The sequence below is a fragment of the Larus michahellis genome, chromosome 15 (assembly GCF_964199755.1).
Source record: "Larus michahellis chromosome 15, bLarMic1.1, whole genome shotgun sequence".
Lineage (NCBI taxonomy): Eukaryota > Metazoa > Chordata > Aves > Charadriiformes > Laridae > Larus > Larus michahellis.
This window is the reverse complement of record NC_133910.1, coordinates 1,366,961-1,384,539: the sequence shown is the minus strand read 5'-3', so window position 1 is coordinate 1,384,539 and position 17,579 is coordinate 1,366,961. Positions and strand designations below refer to the sequence as shown.

The following is a 17,579-nucleotide window of genomic DNA, read 5'->3' as shown; positions in this document are numbered from 1 at the left end:
GAGGGAAAGCCCAGCCCAGGCAGCACCCGGGGGCCATGGAGGCTCAGCACCCGGGGAGGTGCGGGAGGGGGAGGATCCACCTCTCGGCTGAGGAGCGGTGGGTGAGGGAGCAGCAGAGGGGAGGAGGCCTGGAGAACGCCCCTCACTTTCCGCATGAGGGTATAAGTGTGTGACAAGAGCCGAGCATGTCCCTGTGGTGGTCGTGGACTGGTGAGCCACTGGTTGGGCATACTGGGGAGAGAGGGAGCTTACGCTACTCTGAGAGCAAGTAAGGAGCCGTGTGAAATCGTTTAGTGCATGGTTTCCTCTAGGTTTTTGGTTTCAGAGGGAGGCTGCAGCAGATACCCCAAAGGGCCTGGAGCCCTGAAGGAGAAGGGGAATGGAGAAAGTCGCGTTACAAACTAGGCAGGGCTGAACTGGCTGGTGTGGCTGTAAGTAAACTCTGCAGTACCTGTGATCTAGCTTGATCTTGTTACGCCAAGCGCTGTATAAAAATGCAAAAAAAGACGTGGTTTTACCCCAAAGGGTCAGTACATTGTCAGCTTATTCAGAATGTTGCAGAGACTTTACAAGATGTCTGTGAATGTCATAGAAGTTTATATTTTATAAAGGAAGGGTTTTAGTTCACAGAAGAGCGAAGGAGCTGTTATAGGAAGAAGATTTAAAGGGTGCGGTCATACGTGGGAAGCTGCAGCAGCAGCAGCATTCTCAGGTCTGCTGTGACCATCTGCAACCGCACGGTGGCAACCACAGCGCGGGAGCTCGGTCCGGTTCAGGCGGTACGAGGTAGGGAAGCCGGTGGAAGTCATGTCTGGCCCGTCCTGGCGTGATGAGAGAAGAGCACCAGGCTCCGAGGATGCTCTGGCCAGCGCTTCTCTCGGGCTGATTTTTGTACTCGGGTTCCCGCCTGAGGAGGTACAGAGATCCTGCCAGCTTCTTGTCCGAAACCTGCATAAGATTTATCCCTGATAGATTGGTCACTTGATTGAAAACGTGGTTTTTTATACATTAGGACTTAAACAGTGTTATGCTTTCTTTATGAATTTAATAGAATAAAAATATATTCCGAGGAGTTCTGAGCAGTATTTCAATTACTTTATTTTTCAATTAATTTCCTGCACTCCCAGGTTTGTGCTTTCAGTAAAGTGTCATTCTAATTAAGACTTTGAAATCCCTGATTTTTGGGGGACTCTTGTTTTTAAGACTGTTTTGGCTTGATATTCCTGAGCAGGTTTATTTCTGCAAAGGATGAGACTCAAGCAACTTTCCACCTCCCCAGAGAGGAGGAGGCTGTGACATAAGAAGCTCTTCTACTTCCTAAACCACTGGATAGTCTTCAGATCTGTTAGTTTAAAATGTGAACTGATACAAAGGAAACAAAACACATTGGCAGGAACTTGTTTGCTTTTGCAGTGAAGAGGAAAGGCTGGAACTGGTCCTTGGAGCGGGTCCTGTGGGAGTTCAGCGTGAAGGCTGTGCTGCACACAGCAGGATTAAGATCTTATTTTTAGACTACTGCTTATCTAAATTCTGTCCCAAAGAGCTTTGCAGAGTTAGGCTACAAGTAATACCTATGAGGGGTGTAATCCAGGGCTTTCAGGTAAGAAGAAAGGATTTGTACTCGGTGCCAAGCTTTATGAAGAGGTGAGGGAAATCCATGAGGTGACATGGGCAAAGATCTTCATCCTGGGGTGAGGAAAAGGGTTTTTTCCCCAAAGCCTTTTATGTAAACCAATCCTAAGAAAATAACGCCTTTAAAAAGGCTCTTAATATCTTCAGAAATGAGGATACTTGCTGGTGGATGGGACAAAGAGCCAGAGCTTTCCAAGATGTGAAAAGAGAAAGTAAGTCTGGTTTTGTCGCTCCCCTGTCAATAATATTAAACTCTCATGAAGACAGTAAACTGAGAAGGCAAGTCTCTCTCTGGTGGTACCTTCAGACTGTCAGCCGTGGGCAGCTCCAGCTGGACAAGCTCCTTCGATCTCCCTTGCTCGGATCCTTGGCCTTGGTGGGATAAAAGAGCAGGGAGTGGTTGGAGTGACCTCTGGACCCGAACAGTGCAGTCCTGTATTTATAGATGGCTGCATTTACATTTTTGTCTATTAATTTAAAATTCTGTAAATCCTCCTTCGATCTGCGTATAGTCAATTATAAACAGCCTTGCACATAGTAATTGTGTAACTTCAGTTTCCCTCTTCGGAGGAAGAGGGTTCTGTGTATCTTTGTTTACAAAAAATCCCAGAGCACCTTTGAGATCAAGCAATACCTATTACAGCCTGAGAGGCGTCCCCGGTACGCCTGCGTCACTGCTCGGCTCGGGGGCTCTGTGGGGCGGCTGATGGGATTTGGCTCCATGGGTGGAAACTCAGCTCCCTGGTGAGCCACGGCTGAGACCGAGGGCTGTTGGTGCTCACCCGCGTAGTTCCCTGAGCGATGGCCAGATGGGAGTGCAGCCTCATTGAGTCCTCCGCCTGCTGCGGTGGTTCCCGGCAGAGCTGCCTGCCTCCCCTTCCCTGTGCTCCTCTGGCTGCTTGCTGTGACAGCGTGGAACAGCATCAAGACTTGGAGCAGCCTTGCTGAGAGACGACACAGTGTTATTTGCCTGCTGCCCCCTCTCCCTTGCTTTTACCTGTCAGCCTGGGAGCCTCCCCTGGGACAAAAAAATGCAGCTTTATTTTGGAAGAGGTCCCTGTGCTTCAGCGTGTGGAGCAAATGGAGGAAAATACAGAAGGTGGTCAAGGTTTCAAAAAGATGAGTGTTGGAGGTTGGCCTGTGTATTGCAGTGGTGGTAGGAAGCTGGCCCTGGAATTGCAGCAAGGCCAAGGTCACCTGGCCACTTGGTCTTGTGTGTGCCCAGGTCGGGGCTAGGAGAAGGGGGCACCGTCATGGTGCTCATCGTGGTCCGCGCCAGGCACGGGTTTGTGCTATTCGGTAAAGGGCAGGACCAGGAAGCTAAGCAGCTGAAAAATACATTTCCTTTCCTCCTGTTGAATTAATCCTCTGAGGGACTGGTCTTCAGGTCTGGCTCACAGGACCATTGGTGCGGAGGCTGATACCAGCAGAGGGTGGAGGGCAGGGGGAAGGTGCGGCCATGCCCTCGAGCAGCAGCTGGATGTCTTCTGGCTTGCAGAAATGGTGTAGCCCAGGAAAATGCTGTGGGGCAGGTCTCTTAGCTCGCTGAGGATGTGATCATAGAATCATAGAATCTTCATGGTTGGAAAGGACCTTTGAGATCATCGAGTCCAACCAAACAACCTACAATCTCTGCCACTAGAGCATGCCCCGAAGTACCAAATCTATATGTTTCTTAAACACGTCCAGGGATGGTGACTCAACCCCCTCCCTGGGCAGGCTGTTCCAGTGCCTGACCACTCTTTCAGTAAGGTAATTCTTCCTCATATCTAACCTAAACCTCCCCTGACGCAGCATCAGCCCATTTCCTCGGGTCCTGTCATTATTCACCTGGGAGAAGAGCCCAACACCCACCTCTCTCCACCCTCCTTCCAGGTAGCTGTAGAGGGCAATGGGGTCTCCCCTCAGCCTCCTCTTCTCCAAGCTAAACGTGCCCAGCTCCCTCAGCCTCTCCTCATATGCCCTGGTCTCCAGACCCCTCACCAGCCTGGTCGCTCTCCTCTGGACACGCTCCGGCACTTCAGTGTCCCTCTTGTACATGTGATGTGGAAGGCTGCAGTGTCTGCCTGGGAGAAGGCCTCCCTGGAGAGGTTGTGCTTACCCTAATCTTTTTTAGGCCTGGTGGTTGTCAGAGGAAAGGTTTCACCTTGTCTTTTGCTGCTCCTATCCCTGTATCCACTGGGTGGATGTTCCCCGGGCCGTGCTAGCTGCTGCCTTGAGCCAGAGCTCGGCTCGGCGGCACTTGGAGGCACAAAGAAACCCTGTCCCCGAGGAGTGCGGGGAGCTGGGGGTGGCGCGGTGTGACGCAGGAGGCAGCATGCGCTTTGTGCCAGCCGGGTGACCAAGGGCAAACGTCAATCCAGCTGCAGGCTTGCCAAAGCAGAGCGCGCGTGCACTGTGCAAAGTGGCATTACAGCACCAGTCTCCTGATCAGATGCTTCAGGAGGTCAGGTTTAGTGGGACCGTGACCTTCAGGAGGCTGAAGGAGTGACGTGGCTGCGCTGCTGCTGCCGGAGAGCTGGGGGCTGGGCCTGGCAGAGCCTGGCCAGGGATGAGGAGCCTCCGCTGGCTGGAGATGCTGTGAGCGGAGCGCTGGGGTGCACCAGATCTGCCAGTGGCACTTGGTGGCGGGCTGCTGCCGGGACCCGCAGCTCCACACTGCAGGCAGGAGTGTGCATGAACTAGAGGGACCACCCGGCTGCTGCGCGGCCTGGGGAAGGTGTCGGTGAGAGTGCTGGTGAGGGGCTCTGACCCCACAAAACGCACTTTCATCACTGGCTTTTCTCAGCTTGAGCAATCTGTGCGCTTCTGGCGGGTGTTCATTGCTCCAAATTTACTCTGTAAGTGATGACTCCAAATCCAGCTGAGGCATCCCGTGGGGCACGGTTGGGCGGTGTGTGACAGATTCAGTGCCACTTAGCTGCTGTGTCTTGCAGGAGGGCACAGTCTGCCCCTGAGTGAGGTTCAGGGATGCCAAAAGCTAACGGTGATTTTCTTAAGGCAGAAAATGGGGGACTTGTCTGTGGGCGGGAGAGGGTGGGCTGGTGGTGCTGGAGGGGCCGTCCCTGCCATGGGCAGCTCGTAGTGCAGAGCGGTCAGTGAGCGTCAGGTTTTGCAGGCAGGAGAGGTGGGGCTGGGGGTCTCCCTGCACATGCCGCTCCTGCCAGAGTCCAGATTTTGCCCTTTCTGCACGGGCTGCAGCAGATCCTATGGTTTGGGAACATGCCAAGGGACGACGTGTGTGCCCTGCTCAGACTAGCAGGCAGGGATGTTATCAGTCCTCAAGGACGTTCAAGGACGAGGCCCTGGAGCAGCTGCTGAGGGCTGTGCATGGCCAGCACAGCTGTGCGGCAGGCTGGTGGGAGGGGCAGGCGTTGCTGTGGGATGGGGCTCAGCAGCAACCTCAGCCTTGTTTAAAGGACCAAAGTAAGACACACTGCCTGTGGGGTGACACATCAACCAGATTTTTCCTCCCCTGGGGACACGAGAAGGGTTTATGTACACAGTTTCTCAAGCTATAATCTTCCCTCTTCTGTCAGGACCCAGTTCTGCGGTGCTCTGTTCAGTGTCAGCAGTCTCCTGATTGTCCCACGTTGGCAAGAGGAGCTTCAGCAGGTATTTTGGCAAACATGGGCAGTCCCTGTGGTGCCTAGGGGCACTCGTCAAGGGTTTCTTCTAGTTGGGTATGCTGCTGTGCTGGTCTTGGTGTCTAAGAAGGTGCAAGCTCCTACCAGAGACTCCCGCTGCTGGACCTTGAGGCAGTTGCTCTGCGGTGTGCATTCTCAAATGTCTGCAAGAGGCTGCAGCACCTCCTGCCCTGGGAGCACAAATAGGGTCTCACCTCCCCATGTGCTGCCTGTTTTCACAAAACCAAGCACCTCTGAGGTCTTGACCCTTCTGTCAAACAGGGCTGAAATGACGAGTGAGCCCCAAAATTGTCCAAGGCAGGACAAACAAGTGGAGGCAGTGTGACTGCACAAGCCTTTTCTAGAAGATACCTCCCAAGGAGCACAAAGGGAACAAGTATCTTGCACTGCACTGAATGACCTACAGAGTGATGTCAGGCTGTGCTTTGGAGGACACGGTCATTCCATGAATTTGTGTCTGAAAAAGGCAAGTGCTTAGACCCATCTCAAGTCTCTCGGTGTTCCTCTCTTTGTTGCCCTGGTCTGCAGGGCCAGCTGGTCCCCCATCCGTCCTCAGCAGAGGGATTCTCCCTAGGCTGGACCTTTTCTGCTAGGCTCTTTTGCACCTGCCAGAAGCTCCTCTTGGGAGCACATCCCAGCTGTGGCTGTCACACGTGTGGTTCTATCAATGATCTTTCACCATCTACCTGCAGAGACCTCCAGTGTTTGGGAGAGGCAGCTGTCACCCCACAAGTTCCCGATGGGGCGGTATGGCTGCTGGCTGCCTTGGAAATGCTCAGAAGCACTTGGCATCCTGGGCTGGGCTTCACATGAGAGGCTTAACTGTCTGCTCAGCTCCTGCAGGGACATCCTTTGACCTTCGTTTAATTCCTTCAGTGACAGCAAGCACAGAGAAAAGAACCCAGAGTCCTTGATAATCCTAAACTGACTGAAAGCAGGGGTGGAGGAAGGGTTGCAAGGCTCCATTAGAGCAGAGCTGCTGCCTGGTGGTGCTGCCGCAGCCATGCCGGAGCCCCTGCATACCGGCCTGGGAGGAGCTGGGGGCACCAAGGAGGCTGGGAGAGGTGGCGGCATCGTTTAAGATCTTGCCAGGGGAGAAAAGCACCTGGACAAACTTGCACGAGGAAACAAAAGTGGCACTTAACGCCTGGCTCCTGTGGTTTTCTGCAGAGCGATGCAGGGGCTTCTCAGCCATCCACACGGTGAAGTTTGTTGCTGGCAGTGTCTGCTCGATAGCGCTGTTCCTGGTGGGTTGTCTCTCTGGTGTTCGTTTGCCTTAATGATGTGGACGCTGGGGCCACCGAGCCATTGGCTGGTGTTGATGGTGCTGCTCGTGTGATGTTCAGCTGGATTGGGCCTGAGCATCGAGACAGCACCTCTGTCTTCGACACGTGCCGACGGTCGCTTGATAGCTCGCGGCTTCCCTGCTGGCTGCAAGGGCAGACAGCTGCTGCCGGGGCTGCTCTGCTGCCGCTGGTTGCAGGGAGGATGATCCGTGCTCACAGCTGAGGCAGGACGGTGTGGCAGGGTGCTCTGTGGAGCGTAGCTGGTCACGAGCTTGGCCGGGTGCATCACGCAGCCTGTGAAGGGGTGTCTGTGCTGGGAAAAGCAAAAGGGGAGAAAGGAGCCAGGGTTCCCCTCTTTCCTTAGCACTGGAGATGTTGCTATTGATGGACGTTGCAGAAGGAGCAGGCAGGAGGGAAGGCAGGACAGATGGCCACACCTGAAGGCGAGACCGCCCAGCAGCGGGGGGAGGCGTGCCTGGCACCGAGCACCAAAGTAACTGGGGATGCATCCGCATCCTAACGTGAGCTTTGGTCATGGGATCTTCACGCCGCAAATAGGCTTGCCTGGCCGACCTGTCGGATTTGCTGAGGCCGCTGACGCATCTGCCCTGTGAATGGAGTTGATTCTAGTCCCTGTGAATCCCTTTTCCTGTTTCCCCTGAAGAAAGTGGAGCCGTGGAGCTGTGGGTACCCATGGCACAGCCTGACCAACAGCCCCGGGGTGCCAGGCTGCTGACGAGCTCCTGATGCCACACGTACAATGTTCCCGCTGCATTTGTGGTACTGGTCGTAAGGAAAATGTCTGAGATGGTCACTGATTTGAGGGAGGAGTTTGTAGCCCAAAGTTGTAGCCTGACTTGTGAGTACCCCTGGGTCGGGCAGCTCTATGGGTTGCTGCTCCCCAGATCTCAGCGCAGTAACAGCTGCTCGTGGATCCCGTGCTGCAGCGGAAGGACACTTATGAAGATGGTTTCTCATTGTACAGCTGCATCTTAGCAACCGTGTTTACAAGATAGTAGTAAATGGGCAGTAAATATTCTTCAAGTCAGGTATCTAGAAGCCATTAAGAGCCTTAACAGCTAGTTATGTCTAAGTGCTGGCTTTCTGCACTAGAAGGTGGCTTTGAAGGTGCATCTTGTGCTGTGATCTGTAGAACCTGCCTTTCATGTGGTGAACGTGACCCCCGGACATCCCAGGGAGGGATTTCTGCTGCTTCCCCTGCCGGTGGTTGTCATGCAGAAGTACAGGGGGCTTCAAGACACCATGTCTGGGGCCTTGAGGAGATGTGGGCAGAACCTGTGGTCTGTAGCAGCTAGATCCTGCTCTTCACACGTCAGTGCCCTGTGCCAGCTCTGATGGAGGGTGTCTACGGTGCTTCAGGGGAAGAGGGTCTGTGACACCCCTGAAGTGATGTTTCCTGCTGTACCCAGCCAGCCATCTTTGCTCCACCTGATCTTGTTCTTGTTGGAAACTACCCTGGCTGGTTAATGCCTCTGCAGAGAGGATTTAAGGACCCTCACCCAGGAGAGCCCGCGTGGCTGTTCCAAGCATCTCCCCTGTAGCCTGCGTTGCTGCTCCTGGCCCCGTGTGCCTCCGACCCTGGCAGTGCCAGGCATTCCCAAGGAGCTGGCAGGGCCAGAGAGGAGGGCAGGGGCTTCACTGCCCCTTCTCGCCTGCGCCTCTCCCTAGCCCCTGCTGTTTGGTGGGGACAGGAGTGCTGTGGAGGGGACGGAGGGCTAAGCACTTGCCTCGGTCACACATTGCTGTCCTGCTCGGGAGCACAGCAGAGTCACTGCTGCAGCGCAGATGTCACCAGCTGTGTTCCTCGAGTCCCAGCTACCTCCTGCTCCTGCATCACCCGGATTTTTATTTGTCTTGTCCTCATCAAGTATCTGGAGTGAGTCCCGGGTGCTCTCGTAATGGGGTTGTGTGGCGGTGTGCTCTCCCCTTTTCCCCTTTTCCCCCCCGGCTCCTGCTCAAGCCATGGCCACCAGCGGGAGTTGTGATGAGTTGCACTTGGACTGTGGGAGATGGCTGGCAACATAAAACACTGTCTGGAGTGGAGACCTAGGTATCTTGCTCCCATGCGAATATGTCTATAGGCCAATTCTCTTACTCCATAAATAGCGGACAGCCCAAGAGCCCATGGAGCTCTGCTGCACAGCAGCGGCTGCACGACAGGATCTCCCCTGGAGTGGGGACGCTCACTTAAGGTTCTGCTCCTCGAGGTTGAGAGATTCGTTGCCGCAACAGATTCTCGGTAAGTGACTAATAGCATGCTAAACTTTGAAATCTTAGCTAAGGGATCTAAGGATTGATTGTGCATATATAATCCTTTAGACATAAACCATTGACCAAGCCTGGGGCTGGGATTGGATCCAGCCGCAGCCAGACTCCTCTCTGAGGAGGAGTTTAGAAAGCCAGGGGGTCCTTTCTGAACCTCGTGACTCAATGGGAGGGTCTCCCTGACAGCTCTGTCTGACCCCGGCCTCTATGCAGTAAATAACCAAGTGTACCCTGGCATTGAATCTCATAAAACACTGTCGCATTCACTACTAATTTTGTTAAATCACTATTTTATGTTAATAAACATTTCACTACTTCTCTCTTACAAGTGGAGTTAATCACTCCGCCTGCGACAGGTTGCTGTAACCTGCAGGTCACCCTCGTCCCGTGTCGCAGCAGCGTCTCTCTCAGTGGAGAAACGCTGCGGTGCTGGTCACACAAGTGAGGGGGGTCACCCTGCTCCTGCCCCCTGGGCGCAGGGGGAGGCCAAGCGCATGGTGGTGGGTGCTGTTGTGGCTGCCCTCAGTGAGCACCCACGCCCCGGGGGGTGAAGGGGTGGGATAGCAGCTGGGAGAGGAGCCAGAGCTGGAGGAGAGGTGAGGAGACTCGGCCCACCGTCAGAGATGGGAATAGAAAGTCCTTTCTTTCCTCAGGCTTGGGGTCGCGGGAGCTCTTCTGGCTTCATTCAAACGCTGGGAAGTGCCAGGGCCTGTCACCGTTTCATGTCTGGGGTCTAACAGCGGTGGCCCGGCGGGACCGGCCGCTCCGGGCAGCCCTGGCCCCGGCGTGCAGCGGCGCGGCCCGGGCAGGGTCTGAGCCAGCCCTCCGCGGGGCGGGGGTGCGATGCTCGGGGGTCGCTTTCTCCGCGCTCCACCGAGGAGCTCGGGCGGGGGGGCAGCTGCGTCGGGAGGAGCCGCGGCGCTTTATCCCGGGAGGGGGCGGTGGCAGCGGGGGGGCAGCCCTGGGGGGTGGGGAGGGGGTGTTCGGGGGAGGCGATGCCGCCTTCGGAGGGGGCCGGTGCACGGCACGGGGGGTGGCGCAGCGCCGTGGGGCGGGCGGGGCCGAGCGGAGCCGAGCCGTGCCGTGCCGTGCCGTGCCGTGCCGTGCCGTGCCGTGCCGTGCCGTGCCGTGCCGTGGCGGGCCGAGGGCAGCGCGTCCTGCGGGAGCCGGGCCCGGCGGGGCCCATCCGGAGCGGGTGAGTCGGGGCGGGCGGGGGGCGCCGAGCCGCCGCCGGGGCTGTCCCGCGCCGTGTCCCCACCGGGAAGCTCCGGAGCGGGCGGGACGTGGAGCACCCCCGGCCCCGCTCCCCGGGCGTTCTCCACCTCCGGGAGCCGAGCCCTGGGCAGCGGCACCGCCCGCCGTCCCCACTGTCCCCGGGCGGCGGCGGCGGGCGGTCCCGGCGTGCCGGGTACCCAGACCCTGCCGCTCGTAGGGCGCTTGAGAGAGCTGCAGGGTGACGCGGCTTCGTTAATTAACCCCCTTGGGCTGCCCTGCTCCCCCCTTCAGGGATGGAGACCGAGGTGATTCCAGTCCCGAGGGCCTCCTCTGCGCCGTGTCCTGAAGCCTCCCGGGGGGAGGGAGAGCCGCTCCCGGGAGTGATGGCGAGGTGGGGATGGGGGAGAGCTGCTCCCGGGAGTGATGGCGAGGTGGGGATGGGGGAGAGCCGCTCCCGGGAGTGATGGCGAGGAGGGGATGGGGGAGAGCTGCTCCCGGGAGTGATGGCGAGGAGGGGATGGGGGAGAGCCGCTCCCGGGAGCGGTGGCGAGGAGGAGCAGCTTCGGGGGGAGCGGTTCAGCGGGTCTCCTGGCCTGGGCTGGTCCCGAGCCGAGCCAGAGGTGGTTTCCCATCTGCTGCCCCCGGCACCTGTTCGGTGGTCCCAGGAGACCGATGTCTCTCTCAAACTGTCCCTAGTCTTCATTCGGAGAAGGGCTCTGGGCTTTTTAGAAGGCTGCCAGAAAAAAGTAGACCCCAGGGGGGGCAGGGGGGGGAAATAGAGTTTGTGCTTGGCGTGGAGTTCCTAGGCTGTTGCTCTGTGTCACCCTTCCCTGTCTCCGAGCCAGTAGTTTGCCTTTGATGCTGCTTGCGCACCCCGTGCAGACGGTGGCTCAGCGTGGTTTGCTGAAGGAGAGATCTGTTTTCAACCCAGTCTCTGCTTTGCAGAAAAGGTCCCTCTTCCCCTGCTCTCTCACGGTGCGCCTGGCATGCCGACACCGCGCTGCCCCGGAGCAGCAAGGAATGGCTCAGGGCAGCTTGGGCAGGATTCTCCCACATCTGTGGCCCAGCAGCTCCAGTGTCTATCTCTCCCGTTTCCGTGCCAAGTTCAGCAATTCCAGTGCAGAAACAGTACCCGGGAGAGAGCACACTCGAGCTGCAGGATCCTGCCTCCTGCTTCAATCCCAAATGTATCTTGTTTTTCTTTTTTAAAAAAACCCACCACCACTCAGACAACAAGGAAAACTGAGGTGGAGGCTGTGTAAAACCTGCATGCAAAGTTGGGGTAAAGTTGCAGGGTAAACAAATGGTGAAAAGCCAGCACTCGAGTAGTGAAAGCATTGCTGACAGTCACAGCGTGGCACAAACGTGCAAGGGGCCAAACAGCCGCCGGCTGGAGCTGAAGTGTTCAAAGGGGGGGTACCTGCATGTGGGTGGGTGTGAATCACAGGACGGGAGTTACAGCGCTGCTGTCGCTGAGCAGGAACAGACTCTAAAGCCAAGCTGGACCCGAGCAGTGAGGCTGAGGGATGCACCGGGCTGCAAAGCTGGGATGTCAGCTCGTCACGGGGTGGGCCCGTCAGCGTGGGGAAGACCGGGCGGCACTGAGAGCCCCACAGGGACCTTGCTGGAGGGTCCTTGCCTGGCCCACAGTCCTTCCGCAGGCAGGAGTCAGGGCTGAGTCACTCAGGGTGGCACATATCTCCTTGTCCTTTTCCCGTTGAATCTTACTCTGCCGGGAACGGGCGCTGCTGCAGGAATGTCACTCTCGCACCTGGCGTGGGGGCTGCGTGGGGTGAGCTGCAGCTGTGCTTCCAGCATCTCTTCCGCAGGGCCACCAGGCAAGGTCCTCCTTGCACAGCAAAGCCCCCAGCAGTCCCCACTGCTCTGCTTGCTCTTGGTTCACTCTTGTTATTTTCTCTCTAAATTATTAGCCCTGTGATCATCAGGTTTGGTGCTTTCTAGTGATGTTTCAGAAGCTCCTGAAGCAATGTGTAAGCTCATGGGCTGAAACTGGAGGTCCTCTTGTAACCAAAGTACCTTTCTACAACAGTTGGCAGAGCTTTTGGGAGCATGTTCAGTATCTTCAGGCTGCACACAAAATGTACCCGCACCGGGGGAGCGGCACAGGAGTTACCTGAAAAGCACCTGGCATAAATGGGGAAGTCCAATTATGGCAGAAACTGGGATTTTTCTGCAACCTCCCCACCACTTGCTGTATGGAGAAAGCTGCTGCTTGTCATCCTTGTGAGCACAAGAAGCTGATTTTCTTCTGCTGGGGACTGGAAGCCTGGCGGCTTCCTGCAGTCAGAGCTAAAAACATCAGGGCCTTTAAAGAAAACACTTCAGGGTCATTCCTACTGTTCAAATGAAGCCTTGTGTAATCTTCTTCCCCAAGGGCAGATTTTGCAATGAAAACTTTATGTAAAGCAGCAGCCTGGGTTCACGTAAAGTAAGGCCATGGGGTTTAGACTTGGAGCACAGTTTCTGAGGCAACTTTCAACTTTGAGCGTTGATGGCAAATGCTCCTGCCCCATCTGATCTTCATCGTGAGTGCTTAAGGCTAGAGGTGTACATCTGGTGCCACCGAACATGGAGTGTCGTGTTGCTGCTACTTAGCAGGTGTTCGGCCCGTGCCGCGCTCCCCCCGTGTCCCCAGGGACAGCTGTGATTAGATAAAGTGCCTGTGCCGTGGGTCAGCTCCATCCTGCTGCGAGTTGGCGGAAGCTGCTGCAGTTACAGTGGGGTGGGAAGGGGCTTTGGTGTCCTGGGAGAGGTAAGCTGCACGAACTGCATCCTCACCAGCCTCCTACTCCTCAACCGCTGGGTCGCCGCTGGGGTTCCTCTCTGCTCCTCTCCCTCCTCTGTGGGGGAGTGGGCATCGAGCAAATTGCAGCGTAGGAACCCGCAGTGGGCATGAGCCTGCCGGACCTGCCCCCACGCTGCCGCTCCGCCAGCGCTGGGTTAAGGGCTCTGCAGCGACAGTAGGGGATGGGAAGAGGTGGCTGCGGTGGGCAGCACTGCCGGCGGCGCAGCCCGGGCTGCATTCGGTCTCGGCAGGTCTAACTCTCCCTCCCCGTGCAGCGGGCCATGCTACCGAGCTGGGCAACTTCTGGACAAAGTATGTTCTGGGGCTAAAAATGCATGTAGTTTCGAAAGCTTTATTGGGCAGATTCACAGAAGAAAATCATGCATTAAGAGCTGTTCAGTGCAAATCACCATGTGCTCTGTGCTGAGCTGCGAGGGGGAGCCTGGAAGGCAAACGGGCAGAGCCGAGTCTGCGAGCCCAGGGGTTGGGGGGGGCCCTTCTCACCCCTCACAGCTCAGGCTTGACACCCCACCTTGACACTGGCTCATCACACGGCCTTGGGCAACTCACTTAATGTGCTTTTCGTATGTTTTAGCTTTAGTGATGGCCAAGTCTTCCTGCTTTGCAGTAGTGGACTGGTATGAGAGAACGTCTGCAGGGAGCTGGGCTTGCCTCAGGGGCTCAGCCTGCTGAGCTGCATTGGTAAGAAAATGCTCATCTCAGTATTTCTCTTTCCCTTTGGGAGCTGCTGAGTGATACCTTGTTCCCTGGAGAGAGACTTTACTGCGTTCGGTGTCCCTGGCATTAGCTGGCTGTGACGCTGTGTGCAGAGCTCTTGGAAACAGCTTGCTTGTCTTGAGAAACTTTTTATAACGTGCTGTCATGCAAATACTGCTTGTTTATCTAGCGTTACATGGAGACATGGATTTAATGGGGGCAAGTGAATGACTGATTTCCCTAGCGGGGTAACCTGACTTTATGAGGCGTGCAGGAGAGCTGGGCGGCTTGTCAGCCAGCTGAAGTTCAACTTCCCACAAGTCATGTGTTTTTTAACAGGCCGGTGGTGGATTTGATACATCCCGCTGTAGCGGTAGCAAGAGAAGGGCTCAGAGCGGAGAGGGGGGACAGCGGTCCTGGATGCTTGAGGCAAACTGGGCTTGAGGTGTTGCCCCCAAGGCAGACAGGCAAACCCTGCCCTGATGCAGCAGGATTTGAGCTTGCCCTCCTTGTCTGCCTTTGAGCTTGCCCTCCTTGTCTGCCCTGGGAAGGACTCGTGTCTTGCAGGATGTATCCTGGAGGCTGTCGGAGCAGGGACCGTCTCCCCTGCATCTGCACAGCCCGGCTGCGGGGAGCCAGGGCGAGGGCCGAGTGCAGGGCAGGGATGCGGTGCCCAAAAGTGCTGCCGAGATGCTGAACTTCTGAGAAAGCACTCGGCTGTCGTGCTGAGATGGGGCCGGTTACCTCCATCTCAAAGTGCGGGCTTTTAAATTATTTCTTACCCACTTATCTCCTGCAGCCTCGGGCAGGAAGATCACCATGGTTTTAGTCCCTGCCTACAGATGAGATAGAGCGGCGCAGCACCCACGGGGTGCTCCCTCGCTGGCGTCCCACCATCAGCAGCGGTTTATTGAAGTAGCTTTTTTTTGCTGAGCGTGAGTAAATCTGTTGCAGGGGGGGAAAAAAAAAAAGTTAATGAATGTAGCTATGTTTGCAATTGAAAAACCTCTGCCACAGCTGAGGCCTGGAGCCTCAGTCATGTTTCTTGTCACACAGAGTCTTGAAGATTGTGGGTTTTCCTTGCGCGCCTGTTGGTGCAGCCGGGGTGGCGGAGGTGGGCAGTTGGCCAGCATTGGCCATCATGCCAGCATTGGCCGGCACGCCAGCTCCTGGGAAGATTTGGGTGGCAGAGACTGAGAAACGGGCTGGCTGAAACAAGCCCTCTTCAACGCTGGTGAAGCTAAGGCAATTCGTCACCTCCCGACTGTGTATAGAGTGGGAGGGGGAGGTTTGTTTCTGTGCACGGGTTACACAGTGCGATGAAAGCAGGTCTGAAAACGTGTTTTTTCTGGTGTTGAGAAAGCTTCAAAGCACAGCAGCATCTGCCAAACCCCTTGGAATAATTTCGCTCTAGCTTTTTGCAGGAAAAGGGCTAAGAAGCAGAGAAGGGATTCTCTGCCCCTTACCTATGAAAGGTTGAGAAAATTTGCTCCAAATTCTTTGTCTTTCGTTAATTTGTTTTAAGCTGCCTGGGAAGATCAATCGTTTAGCTGCTGAAGACCGTAGCTCCAGCGTTGGGGACGAGCCAGCTGGGGTCGATGGGGCTGCCGTTATTAATTTTCCACTGCTGGGAAAAATAACGTCTGAGATGCTCTAACAGGATTTCAGCTTTATCTGCTGGATATTTACTACAGTCCTGCTTTGGCTCGAGAGCGGAAAACATGTAAGGGGAAACACGTGCTGGGGGCTTCTTAAGCTTGCAAGGGGCAGAATGTCTCCCAGAACGACCCCTCTGAAGCAGCAAGGTTCCACACCGGGTTTACCATGCTGTCTGTGTCCTCTGCTGGATTCAGGTCTGCCGCTAAGGTGCCACTTGCTCGGGGACCCACCGCCACCTCGTCCCCTTTGCGCTGCTCTGCCCAGCACGGGGGTGGCTCGGTCCAAGGTGGCGCATCTGCAAAGGCGCTGGAGCGAATGTGGCGATGCGAGGGCTCGGGCTCTTCTCCCCCGTGTGCAGCCTGGGAAATGAGGCAGAGGGAGGTTGTGGGGAATGCGGTATTCGGCTGTGAATTATCTGGATAGTGCCCCAGGGGCTCCTGTAAATGATGGAGGGAGAGAAACACATCCAGAGGACAATTTGGGCCATGTAAAGTCCCAGTGCTGAGTGAACGCCTCTTCACTCCGGAGGCGGCCGAGCTGAAAGGGCTGGGGAATATGGGTATTTTGGCGTTCCTCAGCCCAGGGGAAGCTTGGCCTTTCCTCTCATGGTGGATCAAGAGTTAATTAAAGTTTCGCTCGGAGCCATCCCTTCAGGGAGGCACGTGCATCTTGCACTTGAGGCAGGATTAGGAAGCATGAGTCAAATTCACTGCTGAATTCTGCAGGCTTTAATATTCAGCCAGCTGGGGGCTGCCTGCTGGAGTGCCCCTCGCTGCGGCTGCTCCCGCAGCTGAGGAGGCTGGGGGCAGCTTTTGTCCATCTTCTCAGCAGCTCTTTGGCTTGTCTTTTTCCTTGAACTGCGACCTGCAAATGTGGAGAGGGGAAGAAAGGTCTCCTTAGGAAGGGAACGGGATGAGTGGCTTCTGCTTAACAGAAGGATGATGCTTTGTTTTTGCCTTGGATCTCATGGAGCTTGGAAAACGAAGCAGAGCCCAAGCGTTGCTGAACGGGGAAGGGCATCGGGCCAGGGTGGGACGCCGTGATTGTGGAGCGAGGGAGGGATTGTGGAGGAGCGCAGCAAGGCTGTTTAATGTACCTCTGTTGTCACCAGATCCAGTTGGTTGGTTGTTGGTTTGAGCCTCGGTTAAAAAAGCATGGCCACCGCTTTCCCTGCGTGCTGGTGCGTCTGCCAAGCCCGCGGGCAGCAACGGCAGGCTGTGCTCCCTCAGACGCGGGATCGCCCTCTGCCAGAATGGGGGTGGCCCTTAAATTAAAGCCTGGGTTTGCTTTGTTTTAATTCTCAAGTTCTTTCCGTCAGGTGTCTCTCAGCTGCTGTTCCCCTCTGCCCAAACAGCTGCCGTCAACAGAAGGGCAAACCAAGGCCCGGAGCCTCGAGGGTATTTGGAGCCCCGGCTCGTCTCTCGCCAGGTTTAGTTCTTTCGGAGTGGGGTGCCTGGTCCAAGCAGGTCTCCCTGCTGGTTTTAACGCTCACTGGAGAAAGACCAGCACTTCCCAAGGAAGACTGATCCCACCTCCTGGGGTATCTTTCTGCAGCGTCCTCAGTATGGGCTGTGTCCCACGTTGCCCAGGTTCTTTAGGGCACCGGGGGCAGGTGGGCACCATCCCCACAGCTGAGTGTCAGAGCCTGGCCCGCAGCTCTCTTCCTTTGCCCTGGAGCCACGGGTGCGCCCATGGCTGCGCGCCCACCCTCAGGAGCCCCTTGTGAGCATCCCCTCAGCCCCACGGGGCAGAGCAGCCTCTCCCCTCTGCAATTAGTGTAACGATCACACCTCTAACACGCAAAATACGCCGCCCTCGCTCTTCTGTGCGTAGCTTCAAGCCTCCTGGCAGCCCCAGTGCACAGGATCCCAAATAGACCACGGCTTTCGGGTGCCCTGTTTCAGAACAGCTGCCTCCGTTGATTCTTGTGTGCTAGTTTCAACTGAACTTTCCGCTCCATCTATGTGCCTGCCGAAGAACGGCACGGAGCAGTTCAAAGAGCTTATTCTGGTCCCCATTTGTGCTCTATTTGAATGCTGAGTAGTGCCTTGTGCTGGTGCTTGGTGCCATGGTGTGATAGTGGTGCTCTTTGGGCAGCCCTGAACTTAAAATTAGAAACTTTGCTCACCTGAGGGTGATGAGTGGGACGTGCAGGTGACGAATGAGTGCTTTTCATGCCTGATGAGCCAGGGGTTGATTTGCTCTCCCTTAAACTGATCAAGTCCCTGAGGTGTTTGGAAAATGTACCGCCTTCCATCTGGCATTGCTGTGTCCCCAAGGTGGTGGGAAGCGATGATTTGTAAGTGGATGTGGGGCCAAAAGGCTCTTTGG

At 56.0% G+C, this 17,579-nt stretch overlaps 1 protein-coding gene across 5 annotated transcripts in view; it reads left to right on the top strand.

The window, feature by feature from the left end:
* The window catches only part of LOC141751828 (dual specificity testis-specific protein kinase 2-like), a 43,157-nt gene that overhangs the window by 1,287 nt on the left and 24,291 nt on the right, over window positions 1–17,579 (top strand). The window contains exon 1 of one of the 5 annotated variants that reach the window (XM_074609273.1): window positions 58–210. The exons of 1 other annotated variant lie outside the window; for it this stretch is intronic. In XM_074609273.1, coding sequence (XP_074465374.1) covers window positions 186–210 — 25 coding nt within the window. In that variant the 5' untranslated portion in view covers window positions 58–185. Of the gene's footprint in view, window positions 1–57; window positions 269–9,910; window positions 10,047–13,478; window positions 13,575–17,579 lie in introns of those variants that run through there. 3 more of the 5 variants (XM_074609276.1, XM_074609274.1, XM_074609277.1) reach the window with 3 other exon arrangements.